The sequence below is a fragment of the Plodia interpunctella genome, chromosome 4 (genome assembly GCF_027563975.2).
Source record: "Plodia interpunctella isolate USDA-ARS_2022_Savannah chromosome 4, ilPloInte3.2, whole genome shotgun sequence".
NCBI classification, from domain to species: Eukaryota; Metazoa; Arthropoda; class Insecta; order Lepidoptera; family Pyralidae; genus Plodia; species Plodia interpunctella.
Window position 1 is genome coordinate 3144703 of NC_071297.1, and position 25497 is coordinate 3170199.

Genomic DNA, 25497 nt, shown 5'->3' on the forward strand with positions numbered 1-25497 from the left:
TTTATTTAGAGGCTCTGTACTTAAAGTACATTAAAAATTGAAATATAAATATTTAATATCTGTCATATTTTTATACAACATAATTAATTCTATATTATATGGTACTTTCAATTCAAACAATACTTTTAAAAGCATTAACTCTGATTTTTTTCATTGGTAACCCTGTAGTATCGATTAGAAAAGTAGTTCTAAAAACATAAAGTTCATAAATTGTCATTTAAAATATGTACAATGCAGTTTTATGCTTATAAATATTTATTTAATTTAAAATAACTTTTTATTGCACTAACACAGGTAACATTGTCAAATATATAAAATACTTTGTTCATGTAAGAATATTTAAAACATGCAAAATACATGTCAAATTTCCGATTTATTTAAGAAGCTGTCAAAAAGTCGAACGTCAATTTTGACATGTATTTTCAAGTTGCGGTCCAGTTAATACACAGTTAATATAAATAAATAATACTTTGTTACTAAATAATGACTTTAATATAGTTTTGATAATAATATTACTATGAATCTAATTCGACCACTTGCTTGTAACAATAAGTTTTTTTTTTTAATAAAATTACATTTGTTCGTAATGTACAACTTGGATTAAAAAAGAAATATTAAATAAGTACCATGGTACTTCTATATCTTTCTTTTTTCTCTAGACATGAGGATAGGAGACTAATCTTTTTTTTTAATACTATATACATTTATACTTATATTCATGTTGGCACTCCAAACTTAGGATATACATAACATTTCTGCTACCACATATTTAAATTAACTTTTCGAAATTCAAGTCTTTAGGTAGTCGAAATAAATACCATGATTTAAATTGATCGTCAACAATAAATTACAACATATGTACAGTCGACAGCACAACAACCTACGGAAAATCTAAATCGAAAAAAATAAACTTGACATGCGTTCGACTGTACTTTGTCTCAAGACAAAATAGACATTGTTCTATTTACAAATCGATGATTTACAATATCTTTTACAGCTGTCACTTTCGAAATCGTTATTACCACAAATGTTCTGACAGGAATTTTTCAAGGGCGTGGTACAGATGCGGTCTCACTCCCACCAGACCGTGGTCTTCGTCGGTGTAGCTCTGTAAAAATAATAAATCGAAAATATTATCACTTCTTAATTTTCACGTCTCTAACAATCATGAAAATCCTCCGTCATAAATAAATAAATATATTAGGACAAATCACACAGATTATGCTAGCCCCAATGTAAGTTCTAGACTTTTGTTATGGGATACTAACTCAACGATACTATATTTTATAACAAATACATATATAGATAAACATCCAAGACCCGGGCCAATCAGAAAAAGATCATTTTCCATCATGACCCGACAGGGGATCGAACCCGGGATGTTTCGGTTCAGAGACAAGCACTTTACCACTGCGCCACCGACATCCGTCGACGGACCAACGCAGAATAACGTAGAAATTAACATCGAAATTTTAATTTATAGGTAGGTACCATAGATAACATTAATTATTATTTTATCTATGGTACCTTCATGTGAAACTTGAGTTCGCGGACGCCACTTTCGTGGTGTCGTTCTTTGAACGGAATTCTGGCTGCGTAAAAGATCTTTCTTCTACTTATATAACAAGATAGAAATTTTCTTTCTTTTCGAGTGTGTTGCTAAACACATCAAAAGGAATCAAGACAGCATACCATCTGCGTGAAGTAGACGTCCCGCCGCTGCAGCAGCCGCGAGATGAGCATGGCGTGCTGGTAGTGCACGTTGTCGTCGGCCGTGCCGTGGATCAGGAAGTAGTGCTTGTCGCGCAGCGCCTCCGCCTGGGGCACGTTTGTGAAGACATAGATGGGGGGACTTTTGAGCATTTCGATAACAATTATGACCCTACTTCAAGTTTCAACAAAGACAAGAATCTTTTACTACCCTAATTTGTGGATAATAATCTGTGTTGGAGGTAGGTAGTGTAAAATTTTGTCAATATTTGATTTTTAAGATTTTGGAAAGGTTCTTTATTTTAAAGGGCGATAATGACGGTGGCAAAGCAACAAAGAAGCAAGCGATACATGAAAAATATTATCCCTTGTAGCAATTGGATTAATTTACTATAATTGCTTTAATGACAAATTGTTGATATAATAGACGGAATAATGGTTTAAAATATCTGTAACTAGGATGCTTGAATACTTACTTAGATGGACATTACAATCCATTCGTTTTGTGAGACCCAATAAAAGTACATTTTATACTCACGACATCGTCAGTCAGTAGAGAGGACTCCAAATACCCTTCGGTGTTGTTTGCGGGGGTGTCCATGTATCGCTCTGTGTATATAGTATCTGAAAATAAAATAAACATTTTATATTTCAATTCTTATTAGTATTTTTGCTCTAGGTCTTTATTGTGAACTAGTTAGTTGGAAGCATATCTATAGTTTCCGAGCTGAATATTACTTAGGAAGCGGACAGTGTGTGTGATAGACATAATAATAACCAAGTGTGTGTAATACTTAAAAATATCTTTGGAGAGTCAGTCAAATATGAAAACACGCTGCCATTTGATTGCCATACGAATAGGCTGAGGTTTTTTATACTACCAAGCAGGCAAATAGTCATGCGAACGACCAGATGATTCGTATATGCTATAAAAGTGACCTTCAACATCAGGGGTGTCGCACTCGCTACTCTGTGGCGACAGTACCCTGTGACTGTTGATGATGCTAATGCTTGGAAATTTTAATAAAAATAATAACCATAAAACCGCCAATCGACCACGGGAGCGACCGCAGCAGCACACCGGAACACACCGCCGCCGCGCGCGAGCGCCAGCGACGCCGCGTACCCGCCGTACGACCAGCCCCAGATGCACGAGTGATTTCTGTCCAACCACGGCAAAGTATCGTGAAGGTACCTGCAAATTGAAATGCACATATGTACAACACACTAAGCATAAAAAACTTTAACACAGAATACAACCAGAAATACTGAGAAACATATATGATCAAACATTTATTTGCCCACGCTGAGTATCGAACCGAGGTCCTCCAGATAGCGGATGGGCATGGTAACTTTCATACCACAGAGGAGAAATATATACTTAATCCCGTAGAACGTGGTTGTCTTAACCATTTTATACTTTTTACTGTTAGGGCGCTGGCTTTCTTTATTGATATTCAAGGACGATCTCACATAAACGGCAATTGGTTAACAACAGCAGTGATTCGGGAAGGTCAACCAATTTCCTTAGTTGTTATTTTTGCTATTGTTCTCATGGTCAGATCTTATTTATATTAGAAATTATGAACCGTCAATGATGTAATTCATGTATGATGTGTAATAAATCTATGCATAATTATTCCCATCTGCAAGTATTTTATGAAAACAAACTTTTTATCATAAACAAGATAATTCAAAACCATACATTTTACGTAAATATACTTTTTAGTTATACCATTGTCTGGACAACATTGTTTTCGCAATACCCGATAAGGGTTCATGTACCTGGCTTATAGTTCTGTAAAAACTAATATATATACTGTACAAGTAAGCGATTTTAAATAAGTGAAAACTAAAAGTTTACCTTGTAGCATAGATCTGGTCTTCCACCTCAACGGAGCCGAGGCGTCTGTTGAGCGCGAACATGTTGTCAACGCCCTTGAGCCCGGAGCCGCGGCCGTCCAGCCTCGCGACCGCGACCCCGAACCGGCTCACCAGCGACGTGCCCCAGTCCAGCAGCCACTCCGCCGTCACCAGCGCCGTGTCCGGGCCTCCGTACCTGCAAATCCATCCACCATCCAGCTCAGTGGTGATTCTGACTCGATTAACCCTAACTAAAATTATCTCACATGATAATATCGATCCCACAAAAAAATTATGTCACACGAAAACTTTAAAGGATTCGACGTTATGGGTTACTTTACATTCCAAAATATTCGCAGCTACAGCTAGAAGAACAATATCATGTATATTAATCTATAATGTATATCTACTCTATCTATATTATTAGCAGCCTCTCCCAGCTTCGCTCGAGAAAAACCATAACCTTCCTCAGGAATCACACCATCTATTAAAAAATCCACATCGAAATCTGTAGTTTCGAAAATCTAAGCATACATAGGGGGACAGACAGCGGGAAGCGACTAATGATAATAATATCATGGTACCTATATCAATTTCAAGGCTAAAAACTGAAATAGAGATGAGTGATTAGAAAAAATACGTATAACAAACAATACTTACACGTAAACCAATAATGGAACATTAGTACGAGTTGCATAGTCTGGTGGCGCCTGAATTAGGACATCGATTTCTGGCAGACCCTCGGGCGAAGGCACGGACAAACGGATTGTGGCGGGAAGAACCAACGGTGATACCACTTCAGTGAGCTGAGTGTTGTCAGCCCATACACGAATTAGGTCACCAGACTGTAATGAAGAAATTAAGCGTTAAACAATACCATTAAAATATATTATGATTACTCGAGGTAAAAATTAATATCATCAATAGTTTCCCGGTAAATCAATGCAGCGGCTCGAAGAATACTTTAGCCAATCACACTGACGATGAAGATACTGAAGATGTGGCAACGGTGGAGTCGCAGTTGTTGAATCATACTGTATGTACGAAATGTAACCTTGTTCATTTTTGATGACTTTATGCAGATTAGGCAACTGTTGAATATTGCAACATTCACCTAGTTTAGACAAGATCTTGTACTAACTACTTATATGATTATGTTAATTTCCGTAATCATCATCATTCACTACATTGAGCTAATTGAAAATTTTATCATTTCATTACAATCGGTTTATTAGTGAAAAAATACAAGATAGCAGGTTTTTTGTGACGACATCAAATTTTACAGCAACGTCATCATCGAAAGTCTGAACTTTAAAAGTGGCAAAAGATGTAGTGAATTTTCAAACAAAATTAGAACTTACAGTGTTATAAATAAAGACTTGTGGAATATTAGGTCCCAAGCAGTTGACGGTGAGCAGATCGCCGGCCCTGTTGAGGTCGCCGTCGTTGTAGCCGCACTCGCGCACGGCGCACGTGAAGCAGCTGAGCGCGCCCGCGGTCTCCACCTTGTAGATGTGCTGCTCCGCTGAGTCGTCGACGTGAGTGGCTTTGTACCAACTGAAATTAATAAATTCGCTCATTTTATTATATGAGTAAAGTCGATCTATTGTACAACTATCCTGGTATCTGTAAGGATTTACTTTTTCTATGTTATTATCATTCAGTAATTACTGTACTGAGGTTTTTACAAACAAATAGATTACAATTACAAAAAGATAGGTTATACAAACAATAGTAATTACACGGTTACACTTTATTTGTTTATCGTAAATGTTGAATTGTTGAGTTAAACTAAAGAGTCAATGTTTCTATAGTATTGTTAGGTTAGTATCTCTAATTCGTGTAATTTGGTCATATATTAATTATATTTTAATAACTAATGACCCGTTCCGGCTTCGCTTGTGTAAAACCTTCCTCCAGAATCAAAATATCTATTGGTGAAACACGTACAAAAATCTGTCCAGTAATTTTTCACTTTGATACAGACAAATAGACGCGATTTCTTTTTATAATATACAAGGACCTACATGGAATTATCGGAGGTCCATCTCAGGATGCCAGTGACGGTGTGAGCGGTGTTGACGCGGTTCTGGAGAGTCCATAACTCGCCCGCGGCGCCTTCCGACACCTGCACCACTTGCTTGTACCTCACGCCATCTACAGCCTGAAATCAAACATATTCGATACATTCGACGACTTCCATGGTTTAATTGAACGCTAAACACCACGCCACAATGATAAACGGATTGCTTTTTTAAAATAAATATTTAATTACTAATCAAGTTTTCACAAATAGTATTTTAATCGTTTAATTTTATTATGGGATTACAGCAGAAAGATGGAAACGCCAAGAAGTGTGACACTATTATAATTATCCGATCAAAAATAATTGATAATGGTACTCACAAACGGTAAAATCGTAATAAAGGCGTTGCCTTGCTCGTTGAAGATAAGTGGAATGTTGTCGATCCATCCATTCGTTTCGGTATACGTGAAAATCTGTAAAATAAAATGTACGCAGTGAAAAAAATGTAATACTTATAAAAAATATTACATGATATTGGAATGATAGGCTCGTATCTTCTATGCAAAAGAATATTGAAAGTGATATTTAGTAAAGAAACCAGGATTAGCAATTGCATAAAAAATCGGACACTAATCAATTTTTTCATAGAAACATATGATTCTATTATCGTTAGACGTGCCATGAGCTCATCAATAAAGACTCATCTCGAAAGAAATGTGATAGGCAAAATTCTACTTAAAAGAAGCAGAATAAGAATATCCTTTGCGGTCAAATAAATATCGTAAAGTTGTAGGCAAATTTACCCGTGAGCAGTTGCCCAGATGGGTGCACAGATCCACGACGAATGTGGTCTGGGCACGGTTAGTCCACATCAGCGCGATTACGTCATTGCTCACAAAATGGACAGGCTTCAAGATTGGCCTGAAATACATTAGAAACAGATGTGTCATTAACTTTAATGACTATGAATAAATGGAATACTACGAACTGGACTGACTCATCTCAATATGCGTTTTGGCACCATTATCTTTGTTCGAAAATCGAAAATGTAGATTCACCTAAAATAATTTCAAATTGTCAGAAAAAACGCAGAAGGATTGTAAAATCGTGCAAAACCTTTCACAAACAGCTAAAGAAAAAAATGTTGTGTATAATTTTTAACTATTAATTACTCTTACATTTATTTTGAAACCTTTGGGGACGGGTCATATCAAAAAACCCTTTACATAACATCAATTTTATTTATGACAATAACTACTCTAAAATATTATCATGTGCACAGATTTAGATACCTTTTGGTAAATACAATAATAGTCATGTTTGCTTAGAAACAAAGTTGTAAGGCAACAACCACATATTTGTAATATTGTCGTTTTAGAACACTGAACACTTACTCGTTGAGATCCTCAGGGCCTTCGAAGGTAGTATCCTCACCAGTTTCCAGATCTACGATAGTGACACTGGCTATCGGATTTGTAGTACCAGACTGAAAAGGCATATTAACTTTATAAGACGCATGCTTCTATATGTATGATCAACTAAGTCGAGATTTAACGTATACATATTATAAATTAATTTTCACATAATAACAACAAAGTAATTTGCCTGCAAAAACACGACCGAAAAGAAAGTCTTTTTATAAGAACAGTATCTTTGTACAAATACGAGTACTCCATGTATAATTATCCTGTGACATATTTCGTGTACATGAACTTGTTAGTGAATAAAAAAGGAAAGCAGAAACATTTTTGAAAATGTGATATAACTATACTATTAATTATAATGGAACTATTGCTTACATCAAATGCTTTTCCTACTTTTAAACTGGGAAGAACATATAGGCGAAGAAAGTGAATACTTAGATTAGAAATGTTAATGTGTCTAATATTCTTCTTATCCAGTGTATTTTTGCTAACACTGGTTGTAGATGTTCGCCTAAAGGAGTCTGAAAGGCATGACTTTTACAAACAGCGCATTCTGCATTTACAAACTTAAGTCAAAGCCGGTAGGGCTGGTCCGGTACATACCTTAGGGTAACGAATCTCATGATGTTGCGTGTACTGATACAGAACACTGCCGGGGACGCCATAGTGCGGCACTCTCATGACCCTCACGTCCGTGTCGTTGAACGAGGCGTACGCGATCTTGGTCCCGTCGGCAGAGAACCAGAGTGCGTTGTTGGATGAGAACACCTCCTCTGAACAATGAAAAGGAATATCATACACGGCTCCTTAGAACTACGGGTTAATATAGTTAACCTATGATGATAGGCAGTGTCGCGACTCATGAAACTTTGTAACCACCAATGGTGACACTATCCACTGTAATCCGTATTATGTTCAAGTTATCAATATATTTATTGCGCGAAAATATATACGTAACGGAAATTCTATTGAAGACTTTATTAAATGAAATAAATATTGTCAAAAATAATATATACTATACTAGATTAACATATAAAGCGAAAGGACTCCTGACGGGAAGTAAAACATTGATTGTTGATTCACAAGAATGAAATAGAAGCACACGACCGCTTAGCAAGAATTTGTAATCCTAAACTATAGGCATCATAATATTACTATAAAATGTTCAATGCGCTTGTACTAGCTTTTGCTGGCGACTTCATAAGCACGTGAAAATTCCATAATTACCCGTTGCCCTGGAAATTCCGGGAAATCATCTCGTAGTGCTCAGATATTCCCCAATGATAACCATCACTTATTTTCAACTTTCTAAGGCCAATAATGTAATAGGCTGTATGTACGTTTCCTGATAATCAACTACATAATATGTTGATATAAGTGATAAAGTACATACAGCCATTATAGTAATGTTTTTCATTTATAATTTTTAACGTACCTTCGTAAACCCAGTCAGGAATGCCGTGGTAGATGACATTGACCTGGCCAGTGGTAGTAATCGGCACTGGGTCTACAGACAGATTGGCCTGGTAGTAAATATTGTTCAGGTAAACGAAGGCCAACGATGTTCCAGAGGGGCCCCAAACGAAATTCTGAAGGAGTCCGTCCGTATTTCTGGTAACACCTGGAGGCAAGATCTGAACGGTGTTGCCAGTGGTAATGTTGACTACAGCGTACTGTGCGAGGAAACTGTGCCTGTAAAGCTGATAAGAGCTATGGTTTATTATAATACCTTTTATATCGAACAAAGTATCTTATGGAGCAAAATTAACATGAAAGAGCAACGAAAATTTATTGCGGCTCTAAGATAATAAATTTCAAAGTTTACTTCATTGTTGATGTAGATTTCTCATATTTTAAAGATGTTATGGATAAGATGAAGGTAGAAATCACATAAATCAATCAATATATTTCTGTGGGTGAAACCCATTATTACTAATGGTAAAATATGATTGAACATATACCTATTAATTCGCTTTTAAACGATTAAACTGCGGATTGCTGATAAAAAAGACAGAATATTGGCTATTTAGTCTTTGTGACTTCATCATCACGGTACATGGAATTATTCTAGAAAAATAACTATATTCTTTTCAACACAATCAGAGAAATATGAATAGACGAAAAAGTTATTTGAAAATAGTTTTATTATTTATTAACTGCACAGTGCGATGTTATCCGCGTAATTATTTTAAAAATACTTGTTTTTATGCACATTTGTGCCATCTACTTTACAAAGCGCTACTGACTATCAGACTTTTTGAGTATTCTGCGGGAATCGCGTACTTTTGGAATAAAATGTACCCCATGTGTCAATTCAATATTACGTAAAAATTGGTCCCGCCGTTTGAGCGGGAGGAAGTAACAAACATTACTCACAAACTTTCGCATTTACAATATTAGCAGGATTGGGATGGGATAACTTACCGGTACAACGTCGTAAGACAACGCTACTTCTTCTTCATTGGGTGCTAAGAGCACTGATCTTGATGAACGCTGCAATATCTGTAATTGTAAATTAAGATACTTTTATAATAAATATTATAATAAATATACCGGGCGGATTATTGTACGGTTGTTATCAATAGATTGATAGCATGATCCTTGAGGAACAATTATGTGTTAAATAATTTATTATTGTTTCACTTTAACAATAGTATTGATATAAGAGATACTACTAGCATTATTTGGACACAAATACTAATGACGACAAAACCAAATATTACGTTTAACATCGATGACTATACAATAAGCCAGCAAAGATTAATGTTAGCTTTGTTATGTATTTACTAAGTACTTACTACTTATTTATATTTGTTTGTATTACTGCATGAAATGTAACTCGCAAAAACATCGTTAAATAATATATATATATATATATAACATATCATTTATAGCAAACACTAGAAGAGAATAATTGGCCCTAACCATTTCTTATTGTCCTTCGAATGTCACCGAATGAATTATCATCTATTTATTTCGAAACTTATGACTTCTTTTTTTAAATAGTATTAAAATTAAATAACAAATTCTCCGAAGTTGCTAACATCGTCTAATATTGCTAACATTGCTAGAAAAAAGCTGATAGTTTCCAAACGGCTAAATGTACAATTTGCAATTAGCATACTCCCTATAAATTATCTTTAAAATACAATAAATACAAAAAAACTATATCAAATTCGATTTAGCCGTTTGGCTGCTACGATGGCACAGACAGACAAACAGACACGTTAAACTTATAACTCTCTCCTCCCATAGTCGGGTTCAAAAACGATATTATCGGCGAACGGTTTACGATTACATACTGAAATAATACGGAATTACCTAAAACTATAAAACCAATTTTACTCACATCAGATGAATTCGAAAGAAGCAACTTTGTTGTGTTGGTCTCAACATCAAAAAGAACTAAATCACCATTCTCATTCCTGATAACGACATCGCTACCTGAAATTTTTTTGTTTGTTTGAAATAACTTTAATGCACTAAAAGTACAGTAATTGAAGAGCATGAATTTATCACATACATATCACAGAAATGTTGTTTGATTTTTTTTTGTTTCATGTGAGATATTCGTGAAGTTAATTTCCATATAGGAAACCGATACTCGATTCTACTTTTTTCGTTGATCTTATGTTATAAAATCATACTTAGTTTAATTTTTACACTTTAATGAGTCCCATTAATATTCTTGATCCATTAGAACATACTATTTAATAAAAAATCATTTATTGAATAAAGTTAAATAAAAATTACTTTTTTCCGTTGTATAATAGAAAATGTTATAATTTAGCTTTCAATATTGAGAATCCCTGTACATGTATTTCTTAAAAATCTGAATTTGAAAAATAATTAGGCCAGTCTCCTTTTGCAAAAAAGAATAAGGAAGTATCTTACCATCTGCCCAAGTGGCATCGAACGAAGGTGGCGAATATGTATCTCCTATAATATCTTCTAAATCAATTATCGTTTCTGGAGGAACTGTGACTGCGTCAGTAGTCGGCTCTTCAGTAGTCGGCTCTTCAGTAGTCGGCTCTTCAGTAGTCGGCTCTTCAGTAGTCGGATCTTCAGTAGTCGGCTCTTCAGTAGTCGGCTCTTCAGTAGTCGGCTCTTCAGTTGTCGTTGTTGGTCCTTCTGTTGTTGCTTCTGTAGGTATAGTAACTTCGGGCGTAGTTGAAGTAGATGGTGTTGTTATTATTGACGGTACACTTGTTCCTTCGGTTGTGGAGATGATGGGGTCAGAAGTGCCGCCATCTCCCGTTGGCAGTACTATGACTAGAGTCACCACGACAGCTATGACTGCTAACATCGCCACAAAACCGAGTATAAATGTTATCCTTTTCTTTCTTTTCGCGGCCACCAGGACCTGAAATACGGAAAAGACATGTATTTGAGGCTAATTACCTATATAATTAAGTACCATCTTTACAACAGGTAAAACAATATATGATGTAATTAAGTATTTAGAGATACTAGAACGTACCTATTTAAATAGTAACTTGTTATCAACATTCTTTATTATATATTCTCGAATTATTGTTGTGTCCCCTCGTTTTACTTCAATCCTAGTAACTAGACAAAGGATATTTTTCCTCTTTGATCAGTTAATACTAAAAAACTCTTAAAAATATGTCATATACATATGACGTGATTACAATATCTTATCAAAATCTTTCATTTAATTCATTATGTAATATTTGTTTATCTTATAAGCACATAATTTTCCAAAAAAAAGCAGAGACTATATATTTTAAATCATATATTTCAACATTAGGTATTGCCTGGAGCTTCGCTCCTGTGGGAATTTTAGATAAAATATAGCCTATGGCAATCTTGCATAATGCACGTTTCTAATGGTGAAATAATTTTTGAAATCGGTTCGGTAGTTTTGCAGATTACCCGCCTCAAACATACAAACTCACAAAGTCACAAACTCACAAACGCTTACTACTTTATAGTAATAGTACCTATAGATAATAAAAAAAGTTCAACTTCACCTTTTTTCTTTATGCTATAAATTCATCCCGCACATTACCACAGTGAAAACAATTAACTAATAAATCTAGACTACCACAAACACAGTGTACAAATTGATTCCGTTGCTACACTATTATTCAGATTATTATTCTATAGATTATGAAACTAACTCAATGACTGTGTCCACTCAACGGTTCTTACTCACTGCACTCACAATGGATACATAAGATAAGATTTTTTCATCTCAATAGTACTCAGGGTTATCAACTTAGGTTATCGATATCGTGTTTATTTATTCAATTTACGTAATGTCCAATTTCCAGGTTAAGTGTTAATTTGTAAATATTACCCTCTCTAAATGGATACGTCCATTTGATATCGCACTTTGTCTTGAAACGACTATATGATCATCTTAGGTGTTATATATTCATTCTTTAGTAGGCTTAGTAATTTCAGCAGCTCATCGGATACCTACAGACGTCGTGCGATGCCAGGCCGTGTCGCTAGTTGCATATAAATAAAAAAGTATTTATCCCGAAACTCCTACAGGAGCTCCCACGACCTAGCTGTTGAAAACACTTAATAATGTTAATCTCTACAATTCATCTTCTATTTCTATCTATTTTTTACAAATAAAAAAAATTTTATATTTCATATATTTCAACATAGGTTTGTGAAAGCCCTGTATCACCTCAAAGACACGTTTTACCTGACCATTTTTAGAAGTACCTTGAACTCAAAATTTACCTGTTGCTAAAACAATCATTTTTATGAGCGATCCGCTTATAAGTACCTGCCATATGTATACAAAACAATACAAATAAACTCTTTTTGTAGCCGAACCAAAAGACGTAGTAAAAATATGTACCTACAAAAATAAAATCACCATGTAATCTTTGCAATAATAGAAACAGGTTACTTATCTAGATACCGATAGAATTTTGAAACTGTTTTTATATAACTTAATTTAAAATCAACCTGGATTTTCACACTTGTAATACAAATAACAGTGGGACACAAATAAAACCTCACAACAACAACAAGTCCTAATGTAGGCATTAACGCAGTGCTGAACAAACCTGGTCACTGGTGCCCATCTCCAACGATGTATTGCCATTCTCCGCCATTCCACTGATCGCTCACACCTGTAACGAGAAATCGTAAAATAAGTATATAATAACTACATACAATTTAGACATGGAGCATAGAGTTTTGATTAAGATTAATATAATTTTCTAAGTCTAAAGGACTAAACTTAGAAAATTATAAAACTCTATGCTAGACTTCTAAGTTTAGAAGACCTCCTGATCCTCGAGGAAGGACTCTAAAGGTGGTTCTGGGTTGTAAGGAAAGTTCCCATAGGAACCAAAGCTACATAATTCCAAATACTAATAACTGCGAAAATCTATCTGTCTATCTGCCACACTTTCACGAAATTTTGGATTCACTCGTATATGTATGGTTAAAATACCAGAGGTCAAAAGCTACCGTAAGCAGAGCTGTGGGCAACAACGAATTATAAATGTCAATATTTTAGGACATTATCAAGCTGATAATACAATTACTAATTCTATAGTTTATACGGATGAAGAATATTTGTAGAACTCTCGTCAATATCATCGTAAAGTAAAAGAAATGACGAGGGTAATTAAACTCCTCTAATACAGGACGGATGACATGAACGTCTAAACCCCTGCGGGAATGTAACCCCGAGCCGGCGAGAGGTTGGTAAATATTTTAATCAATAACAATTTTCAGCCGAGATTAATCTATCGTAAATTCCCGATACCTAGCGATAAAATGATGGTAATTTTGATAATGTATTAATTATTACACTTGGCTTATCACCACACGTATTATCTTTACAAATATGCCATCATAAAATATATCTGAATAGACATTTATTGAAATTAGGTATGTTTGAATACGACGAATGAGACTACAAATTTTCTTCGTTTATGTAGATCGATGCTTTTATTTTTCTTATATACTTAAGCATTTAAGGTAAAAACTCTATCATGATCGTATTTTTATTACGAAGTTTGGTATACAACTAGAAATTAATTTGTTTAAAGTATGGTTTTAAACTTTTATATATTTAACCTTTTTCAGTTCAATAAACGGTTCGCACGCTATAGATAGTAAATAAAAAAGTCATCAAAAATAAAAATTAGTAGTTAGTGTTATAGATAAATTAGAGAAGCCAAAATTCGTACGTGTTTTCATTCATATTGGAATAAGAACGACGCGTTTTTTTTAATAGGCCACGGCTCAAAACCTACTATAGTTCTTTTCACTGAAAATGTATTTTATACGTAGATATGTTTGGGTCTTTAGTCGATTCGCACCACAAGGGATTCGAATCGCGATTTGAATTGCCCAAGAGCCCTTTTTACGACCCTCTATGGGTTCTTTCACACCACCGAATATATGCCGAATGCGAATATCCCAAAACTTTTTTGACTGAGTTGATTCGGACCACAGTGAGTAACAGTAAAGCAGTTTTTTTTACACATCGTACAGCCGTAATACACAGTACAGTTAAGCACAAAATGATAGAAAAACAAAAATAATATTCAAGTTACATTTTAATATCATAAGCCCACAATTTTTTTTTACTATGTGAACATCGCCGCCGCCTTAAGTGGACGCAAAAGATGGTATGCGCAAATACATTCCAAGAAATTAATCTATTGATCAAAATTAGTTTTACACGTCATATAAACAATAGTCTTTTTTACCATGTGTACCTATCTATTTGTGTATATATAGTTCAAAATTTACCGATCATATAAACTTGATTGATTAAACTTGGTTTTATCACTATCCCCTGTTCTTATCTGTACAAATAAATAATTCGTAACCTTAAATTTTTGATATATGTAATATATCAAAAATATGTTTTTGATATATATATAAATCGTTTCGCCCCGTGGTCCCAATCGCTCCAAAAGGTACCTTGGCCATTCATACCGCTCCTGGCGGCGCTGCGGTGCGAAAGAACCTATTCAAAATATATTCTTGGGCGATTCGTACCGTGGTTCGAATCACTTGTGATGCGAAACGAGATACCATAGTTTTACCAAAAACGTTCAATCATTTACGTCCTATTTTTCAGTCATATAAAAAAAAACATAACTTACCTCCACACAAAAATTGAACAACTTGGACTGGCCTATGGTCGATTCCCCAACCGACTGAGATCAATTAAACGTATAATAAAGATATTATTGATACACTATCATGAATAGATATGTAGAATTAAATAGTAATCAGTAGTTGCATGATAGGTAAGAATTATAGATAGGTATTCAGAATCAAAAATTACTAACATTTTACTCGTATTATTATTTTCTACTCCTTTGGAAATCGAATTTATTTAATTCCAATATTTTTTCAAACCCAATGCTACTTTCACGCTCCAGTGACCATTTTGCCCGTTCGCAAATTTTGTCACAAAAAATCCGTTCGGAAATGGAATTTTACAACTTCAATCGTTAAACGAAAGAGGTAAGCGAGTTCCCGTGTTTACCTTTAGGGCTGCAGTGAAATGGGAAGATTACCAGCCTTTCCCATTTCCGCAGACGCTTCGTCTCCCTCAATTTCCCTCGGAGGTACCTATTATAATAATTTCCTCCGTATACATAATTTTATCAAAATATTCTTGAACTTGTTCTTTGTCGTTCCTCGCGTATTTTCTTTGTGCGAAAATCCGGACTGTATTTTTTTATCTGAATATTTCCTTGTGTGTTTTGTTTCAGTCGTATTCGGTTACTATTATCGTCATATTCGTTTTATTGAAAAGATATACCTTCGATAGATTTCTTCTTCGACAAGTAACAATGTTATCATAATGATGTTTTGATCTATACTTCCTGATAGGTGACATAGTCTCTGAAACCTGTTTCTTCACTATTGTCATGTAATTATTAAATATTATATTTTCATTGTAATATTAACAATGTCAATGTGTTTAATGCAATGCACATCCTCATCTGTTATAGCTCAATAGAGTACCCACTGTATAAGTAACAATTGTCCTAATAACTTTGTTTTCTTATTTCTATTGATGATTGCAATGCAGCCAGCCAAAGCTGGCTGCATTTGCAAAGCAGGCGAGGGTTAAAGTAACAAATTACTTTAACCCTCGCCTGCTAAAATTATTAAGGGTGGTACAACATACTTGGATACAAAAAAAACAAAAGACAGGGAGTAAATTCTTTATGTGAAGTTTCAAGATAATATAACACTAACGAATACGAATATAATACGAACAACTTACGAGCGTGTGCTCGTAAGTTGTTCGTATCGTTCTTTGAAGTGTTAATATTAACTATTGTACGTCACACACTAAAATACGTACGACAATATTAAAATGTTGCTAATTTCCAACAACTGTAATTAATACAATACAAATTTAAGCCGTAGTAATGGTAACAATAAAAATAGGGCAAAAAGTTCTCTTTAAGTCCTAACAATGATGTGACCCGTGTCGACCGATTCGTACTTGACCTGTATTTTTTACATCACGTAATTCAAGTGACATTTAATAAATTATTATTGTAATTTATACATTGGTTGGAATGAAATGTATAAATTACATTGTTTTTATTTAGAAAACTAAGATATGACGACCTCGGTGGTGCTGTGGTAAAGTGCTTGCCTCTGAACCGAGAGGTCACGGGTTCCGGGTCATGATGGAAAATGATCTTTTTCTGATTGGCCCGGGTCTTGGATGTTTATCTATATATGCATTTGTTATAAAATATAGTATCGTTGAGTTAGTATCCCATAACACAAGTCTCGAACTTACTTTGGAGCTAACTCAATCTGTGTGATGTTGTCCTAATATATCTTAATATATGAAATAGGTAGGTACATTGCAATAACATTAATTAATTAAATTACATTTTTTTTTTTACTTAAGTTTGTCATTTTTTTTTACTCAATATAAATTCATTTATTAAAAATACAAATAATAAAACAAAATAGAACATAAATAATTGCAAAGTCAATTAAATTACATTGATTATTAAATAAAAGCCGTTTCTGTATTGTCTCTGACCTGATTCTAGCGTGAATTTAATTTGTATAGTTAGTTCCTTAGACCTCACTTTATGAGTGTGGTCTGAGGGCTCATAATCTAAAACAAAGTCCTCTGTCGCGTCTGTCTGTCTGTTCGCGATAAATTCGAACACTTCAGATTGTCGCTCCATCAAATAATTTCAATGAATATTAATGTTTATAACACAATTCACAAAAGACCGCTAGAGCAAGAAGCATCTTTATTTGCGCCTCTTTCTAATAAACAAGCAAAGGAGCATTACCATCAAATTGCCGTGAACCGATCCCTAATTTTCCCAATACTGTATCGGATTAGAGAGGAAATTACTCACACACAACCTGTTTTAGAATTCAATTTGACGAAAAAATAAATTTCTTTATATTCTAACGAAAAAGAATTTTGTTTTTGCAAAAAAAAATATTCTCTTATAAAATACTTATAATTTTTACATTATATACTATAAAATATTTTACTAATCCATGATTTAACAATGCAGAATTTCTCGCATCCTTGCTTGTGTGTTCCCGTTTGCATTCAGGGTTGCAACGGAGCGAAGCCCTTGGGGTTAGCTCCGTCGAGTCTGACCTTGGTCAGCTTAAGAAAAAAACATATTGAAAAAATAAATAAATAAAAATATTGGAAAAAAAAATGCTATTTGGTACCTATCGCTGCCTAGGCTGTATCACCTCGTACGACATTCACGAAAGTATATGGAGTGGTCTTATTCTAGGGCGGAACCACGCCCACTTAAATTAAATTAAAGATAAAAATTACATTAAAATGCATACATAATATTAGCAATTGTTTTATCTGTCAAATAATGCCACAATGCAAACTACAAAAATGTGATTAGGTCGGTAAAAGATAAGATTCGATTGATCTTATTATAATATACCTAAAGACGGTGACCCACTTAGACAAGTATTTGGGAATAATTATATTGTATGTTTACCCAAGTGTATTTATTTATATAATGTAAGTACTGCAGGTGTGCTAACAATAATTAATTGTTACATATCGAATACGTCAATCATATTTTCTGATTACCTTTATGTTTAAAGTACAATATAACTAGTTAAAGTAGTATAACTAGTTCATAATTATTAATTTAAAAAAATATATGCAAACCGAAAACAAGTGGTAGTCTATAATGACACATCATAAGTAAATTTGGTAAGTACACAAACTCGTAGCACTATGTACTTTTTTATGTGTTTGCCGAATAAATGATTTCTTTCTTTCTAGCACTAGTAAAATTCGAACCAGAAGTCCAACTACGAAACATAGGTGCACACACGTAGCACGTTACTAACGTCTACATATTGTCTCTTTTTTTTATCGTGTACGCATCGTGTAAAAAAACGAGGGAACGAATTAAGTACGCAATGACGTGATATGTGTTTTATGTTTCGTAGTATTGCAAAGAACATTCCGTCATAGGCATCTAAATTGTTCAATCCAATTCATTCATTAGAATTACAAGAATGCATGCACATATTAGTTTTTCTCTAACCAAGGGTAGGTTATATAGTATTTAGTTATGTAGTACCAGGGTTAAAACAGGTACGTACCTGTTTTGACCCTGTAATTATACGACTCGTTACCGTATAATTACTTCCATACATTACTGTGTAATCGCTAATTCGATGAGATAAGACATAATCTGGATCTAATATCATTACGAAGAGTCAGTGCAGCTGCAAATTGAAATTTCATGGTCAGGTGATCTTCACGAATGCAATGGAAAATGCCAAAAATTTCCCGAAAGTCATGGCTAGTCTAACTATAATATTTATTGTAAATACCAGCTATACTTGACTATATTGTTATTGCAATACATTTGAGTTCAGCTGTGCTTATTTATTGCTCTTTATTATAGGCTTTTCCTAAAATTGTAAGATTTATTCCCACAATTCATACAGTTTCGTCAGGAGTTTCAGTCTCATGGGTATTTATCATCGGCGATGGTATTTATGAATCAGAAGTAGGCAATATTCATATTCTTCATTGATATGTGTCAAAATCCGCATAATTGTTGAGGCTTGTTTGACTATCCATAAAAGTAATTACATTTAAATAAGATATTACATGGAGAACATAGGTTCTTAACTAAGCTTACATGTGTTTAATACATGACCACCCTTACAGCTTAAAGTTTCGCAGAGAACCTCTCACCACTTTTATTCTATCAACAACGTGAAGGGTTAATTAACTCAGAAACAACAGAGTTCCAATAAAATCGTCCCCGCAGATCCAATCAATGCGCCCTGGGGGGTGGAGTACGGGTATGAGGGGCAATTCGTCACGAGTGCTTCTGATATTTCTCCCCAGTAATTACACAAATCAAATCCAATCATTATGTTTGTTGTCACCCATCTGATGCTGACGCAACGCTCTATACTTTGATTAATTTCAGTAAATCCAAACCAAAATAATAATTATTTTTACTGCAGCAAAATAGTGACAATAATCTTTATTGCCTTTTTTAAATTATAGGAATTATTAATTGAAATACATACATTCAATAGGATACAATTCTTACAGGCATAGGCATTGGTGCCCTTGAATGACGACGACTTCGACGACCTCGGTGGCGCAGTGGTAAGATTCTTACCACTGAACCGAGAGGTCCCGGGTTCGAACCCCGGTCGGGTCATGATGGAAAATGATCTTTTTCTGATTGGCCCGGGTCTTGGATGTTTATCTATATATGTATTTATTATAAAATATAGTATCGTTGAGTTAGTATCCCATAACACAAGTCTCGAACTTACTTTGGGGCTAACTCAATCTGTGTGATTTGTCCTAATATATTTATATTTATTTATTTATAATGTAGATTGCCAAAGGATTCTTTAGTAGATCACGTGTCTAAACTAATGTCTAACGAGTTTAGTAGCACGATGCCTACTATCGCTCTTCGTCCACTTTTCAATAATTTCAAGCATACACTTTTTGGAACCTTTGAACATAAATCGCAGTACTTTTGAACTAAGGTAGCTCATTATAAGAAAATTAGGTTTTTTTTCCGGAACATATATTACTCCTTTTTGTCGTACTCGTAGTAATTAAAAATAAAGCTAATTAAAACCGAAGATCCGTCAAAAGTCAAGAGTCATTATTTAAGCACTATAGGAATACTATGGACCTGACGAAGGCCATTTCAATTTGGGGTTGAATAATTCCTTTACTAAGAGCCAGTTTCATCTTCTGATAAAATATCATACTGTAATCTGACAGATAAGTAAACTAACAGCAATATAAATCTGCCTTATGTGATTGGGCAGTTACCTACTATCCAACACATATCCAACACTTGTAAAACACATTGTTTAAAGCTATCCGTTTGATATGGCACACATAGGCTATCAGATACTTGTCCGCAAGCTGTGAAACAGGTCTTTACATTAGTTCAAAATACTTAGTAGGTACTAAAGACGTAATCGTTATGCAACGAAGGTGAAAATCATTTGTGCATCCACAGCGCACAGTCTACCTTTTATATTAGCAGTTAACAGTAGTTGCCTTAAGTAGGACACAAAGACTTGACTAGTTTAGCATGCTATACTTCACGCATAATCAATTGCTTTTGCACAATAGGGAACTAAGAGGTACAATTTATCAGGACGACAGGAGACTTCTTGTTTTTAATAAATTCATGAGTTTCATGACTGATTGTTTAGCAAATTGCAAATCGTGCTATGTATAACCTTACCTTAAAAATAGTTAAAAAGATATTACAGTAAAGGTTTCTTGTTACCATGTTATCGAGTGATACCAAAATGTACCTTTTCTAAATGTAAAATACTTGTGACTACTAATGAAGATTTTTCTAATGTTTTCTCGACATTTTGAAGGAATAAAAGGAAAAGAAAAAAGGAAGGAAGAAGGAATATATGAATATGATAAATATCCAACAATAGGTAAATATATTCGTGTTTATCGCATATGTATTTCCAGTCAATTTAACCTTTGAACAAATGCTAATATAAAATTGGATGGTACACAATAGGTGTTGTCATTCAAGTTTGATCGCGTGAAATGAATTTATTAACACTTTTTTAAAATATATACAAAAGTGTATAGTTTTTACTAATTAGTTGATTCAATACTTCAAAATTGAAATCAAATTTCATTTAACCAATAACTTTGTTATTATATTTTGAGTTTATTTGTTTATTTATTGGTGCACACAACAGTTTAAAACTTAAACAATAGTATAGACAGAACAGAAAATAAAAGACACACAGCCATGGATTTAGTAAGTACTTCGAGTACCTACTAATTCCATGCACACAGCTTGTTGGCCTGACAAGAAAACAAAATTAAGTAGGTATAGGTAATGTAGATTAATGATATTAAAGATTGACAATGATTCGAAATTAGATACTACATTTAAATATTTCAAAGATTTTACATTTACCTACTACTTGCTATAACCTTAAAGAATATAGTAAGTAAGTATATATAGAGAGACCGGTAAAATAAAGATCTTAAACTAAGCAATTTAATGTTTCCACCAACAAACGAAACAATAACGCTAAAATGTAATTTGGAGAGCCATTTCAACGCAAAATATTAATGCAATTTAGGAAGTCTAATTATATCAGAAACCTGACTCGATGAGACAATAATTACCTAAGAAATTGAGAGCCAATTTGTAATTTAGGTAATATTATCCTGCAGCTTTACTCGAAAAGGAATTGAAAAACTTTTAAGTGCATACTAAAATAAATTCAAGAAATTATAAAAAGGGATTCTTTTCACTGCAAACATTTTACGAGCAATTCCGAATGTTGCAACTAATTAAAAAATTAAATTACAAATATGTTTTGTTTTGTGGAAAATATATGGGATAAAAAATATTTGGGACGTTGTTGTATTCCATTTACATGTAACTAATATTGTTAAAAAATTAGCAGTGAAAAATAAAATACCTACCCTGTGTGCCTGTATGTTATGAGGATATAAAGCTACCATCTTTGGGAAGTCCTATAAATAAAAATACATACAGGAAATGATACAATTTTACAGAAACATCTGACATGTCATGTTCACGTGTGACTGAAACTGAAAAAGTCCAGTTTTGGCCTGGGTTCGCCCGTCACCACTGTAGCCTCGTACATAATTGCGACAGATAATTGTCCGTCTGTTTACATTTCTCGGCAACTTGACATGTAACTGGGATAAGGTCGTGGTACAGTTGACATTCAGGGTTCGTTCGTCACGCTGTTGAGTAACAAAGAGAAATGCATTCGAGTGATACCTACGTGTGATACGACTACCGCATTTGAAAAGAGGGTACAGTCGACTGGACAAACTGCCATGCAGGGTGCTCTATGTGGTGGCAATTGTGAACATGTATTTGGTGGTATACTGTGTTTGATACTTAATAATCAAAGAAGCTAATATTACATACCTGAAAGTGCCGTAACTATATGATAAAGAATATTTGCATGTTTCTATTGAATGAGTATAATTTTAACTGTGCAACTCACCCTAGTTGCACAGTCAACTTTAACAGTAAATGTATGTGACCTATCCACAATTTAAACCGACTACATTAATAGGTAATTGCTCTAAACCCCAGTTTCACAACACAAAACAAAGTTAGCTCGAGCTAGGCACTTGTTATACTCTGAAAACCTGTTGCAATATTCAGAACATTTATACTAGTTTTGTTGAATGATATATAACGTACTTGGGTTAACTTTAGCTATCCATTGGGAACTGAATATGGTACTAGAATGTTTTAGAAGGCATCGCAAACCGTCTGGAGTTTTGCTCCCGATTTAACTTCACCTCTCTTGCATCACGCTAAAAACCAAGTGTATAGTATATCCCATCCATTGATTTCAAACAAAATTCCATCGGAAGATTCAGAAATTTAGACAATTATGTTTTTCTAACTTATTTTTCATCTTCCCGACTGTTTACTAACACTGCGTATTACTTGTATTTTTAACCGTGCCGATCATTAGACGACTTGCCTGATCATGAGATATCCCTATAGCGGTCCCAAATACTGTATCAGAATGGACTAATATATTTTTTGTAATTTTGAGTTGAGACCACGGAAAAAAAAGAAAGAAGAAAGTTACTTATAGGGTTTTGTTATAATTTTATAATATAAAAAAACCCTTCTCTGAAATATAACTCTGATACTGCCTACTTAATTTCAAGACCCGATCGAACGATTCCAAAAAGTGCCCAATCGCAGTCCCAATCGCTTCACGTTCCATCCGTGTTGTACCACACAACACAGTGATGTATCACAGAAAATATATTTAGTTAACACTAAATTTATTTTTCTGATTATCGTGAGAAGAAACTAAAAGTAAAAAACATGAAGTTTAAATAACGTATAATGTAACACAAATAGAGACGATGAATTCTTTGGAGTACGAATGGGAGGAGTGTGCAAAAATATTCATATGCTGTGTGGACTTTTTTTTCCTGGATTCCTTTTTCTATTAATTATAGTGCCTTATATTAGTATATAAGGCACTATAATTTACTTGAAGAAAATTAATGCTGACATAGTATCAATATTTTCTTTTTGTTTCTCTAATAATGCAATAAAATAACTGGAGCATCACGCAACATTACAAATAAATATCTATGCTCGTTATGTAAGTGATTTATTATACTTTACGAACGTATGGCATGACAACTACAAGTTTCAATCTTTAGGTGATGCCGTGTATGTATTTGTATTTTGGTATAGCAGCGTTATGGCATAGCATACAGCTGAGCTGGGGTCCATGTCGGCACGATGTAAGCAAAAAAAAACTGTATTTTTGCTGAATAAAGTTTTTCTTTCTTACAGGCGCTAGGAAGAATCAATTTACTGTCTAGAGTTAGAAATAATAGCTTAGGTGAGTGGCATTAGAAGTCCCAAAAAAGCACGAGTTTTTCAACTGCTAAGTATAAACTTCTCATAACAAAAACAACGCCTAGTAAATGTCGGACGCAAACCATCAAACTACAAAACCTCTCGCCGACGCCACGGTGGATTCATTCTCACAACATAGATCACGATGTGTCGCTTGCAGTGCGCTTTGAATGAACTTCCTCCCACGTACACTGAGGTGGAATGACGGCAAACCACGGTATGCAGCGAGGTTTTCCCTGGAGACTACAACATTCTTGAAAATAGGGCGTGAAAAGATTGATTCAGGGCCGACAACGCGTGTGTGACACCCCTGGTGTTGCAGGCGTATATAGGTTGCGGTGACCACTTACCATCTGGTGGGCCGCATGCCTATTTGCTTTGGTAGTATAAAAACATAGCCTTTTATTTAGGCTTTCAGTAAATTTAATAAATCGTATACAAAAAGAAACAATTAGTTTAAAAAATACCTACTTAATTTACCAAACAAGATAAACCCGGAATTAAAGTAATAAACCATTATTATATGTAAGTACACAAGTATGTAATTGGCACTATAAAAAAATTATACCTACGTACTCATGGTAAATCGTGTATCCGTTTGAAATGTCTCTAGTAGGCCTTGGTTTCTATGTGGGCTATGTGTAACAAGACTACTTATTACATAAACAATGATACGTTTTTTTATAAACCAATGAGAATGTGTATCTAGAATAGATCCAATCCAACACATGCCACATCACTACAGTGTTTGTATTAGAGATAAAACAATAATATCATCGACATAACTTCCACTGATAAAATGGAGATCTGCGTTCTCAAACTCAAAGTTTTGTAAACATGCATACAAAGTGCACCTATTTGGGTGTCTAATAGTTAAGTTCTTTCTAATCTATTTTCTTCCTTTCCTTTCCTTATATATTCCTTTTTTAACGAAAACGGTTATTTTCCGGTTTAATTTCAATATTATAAATATTGAAATTAAACCGGAAAAAAACCGTTTGCTTGTTAGATAGAACTACTTTAGATGAAGTTTGACGTTTTCATCTTAAAGAAAACCATAGTTTAAGCACTTGGACCTCACAATAATGTCCTATCACCTACCACCACAGAGCTCGGAAATCTTTACTGAGTGGCATTACAATCAACACAACAAAGCATGCGTCTGTTAAGTATATACAATACATTTTATTTTCATGACAAACATTTTCACTGCAAATTAACTATTAATAAAACTAAAACAACTATATACTCACAAAATTTTGTACTCGCACAACTTTGAAATCCAAAATCATAAAGGTAAACGCATTCCAGCACATAACGAAAACACAAAAGTTTACCACTTTATACGAAAAAATAACATAATTTTACTTTTCAATCTATGCACTCGACACTTGATTAATTTAATCCGCTGTAACAAGATTGATATTTGACATCACTATGAATAAATTGGCGGTAAAACGTCAGCGCGCCATGTGGCCATATTTGTAAATAAACGCGGAGTTTTCAAGGAGGTTTAGACGTCCGCACGCGGGGAGGGACT

The 25497-nt window shown here is 34.2% G+C and overlaps 1 protein-coding gene across 3 annotated transcripts; it reads right to left on the reverse strand.

The window, feature by feature from the left end:
• On the reverse strand, positions 1-25497 carry LOC128669355 (venom dipeptidyl peptidase 4-like). 3 transcript variants are annotated; one of them, XM_053744123.1, is made up of 18 exons: positions 25211-25497; positions 13077-13142; positions 10918-11386; positions 10373-10467; positions 9448-9525; positions 8459-8723; positions 7627-7796; positions 6994-7085; positions 6403-6520; positions 5980-6072; positions 5601-5737; positions 4935-5130; positions 4234-4418; positions 3575-3769; positions 2748-2905; positions 2249-2334; positions 1693-1818; positions 1-1108 (listed from the first exon to the last, which is right to left on the reverse strand). In XM_053744123.1, the coding sequence occupies exons 2-18, from the start codon at positions 13122-13124 to the stop codon at positions 1019-1021; spliced, it is 2601 nt and encodes an 866-aa protein (XP_053600098.1). In that variant the 5' UTR covers positions 13125-13142; positions 25211-25497; the 3' UTR covers positions 1-1018. The 3 variants fall into 3 exon arrangements, with proteins under 3 accessions (XP_053600098.1, XP_053600096.1, XP_053600099.1); XM_053744121.1 differs by lacking the exon at positions 25211-25497 and adding an exon at positions 15141-15226; XM_053744124.2 differs by lacking the exons at positions 13077-13142; positions 25211-25497 and adding an exon at positions 12018-12190.

What these genes read in the sequence shown, in the direction of transcription:
- LOC128669355 (XM_053744123.1), bottom strand. Translation starts at nt 13,124, where the DNA reads ATGGCGGAGAATGGCAATACATCGTTGGAGATGGGCACCAGTGACCAG. An exon ending in CGATGCCACTTGGGCAGATG is followed by an intron (nt 10,468 to 10,917) that starts GTAAGATACTTC and finishes AAAAAATTTCAG; the next exon opens with GTAGCGATGTCGTTATCAGG. An exon ending in CTCTACTGACTGACGATGTC is followed by an intron (nt 1,819 to 2,248) that starts GTGAGTATAAAA and finishes AACGTGCCCCAG; the next exon opens with GCGGAGGCGCTGCGCGACAA.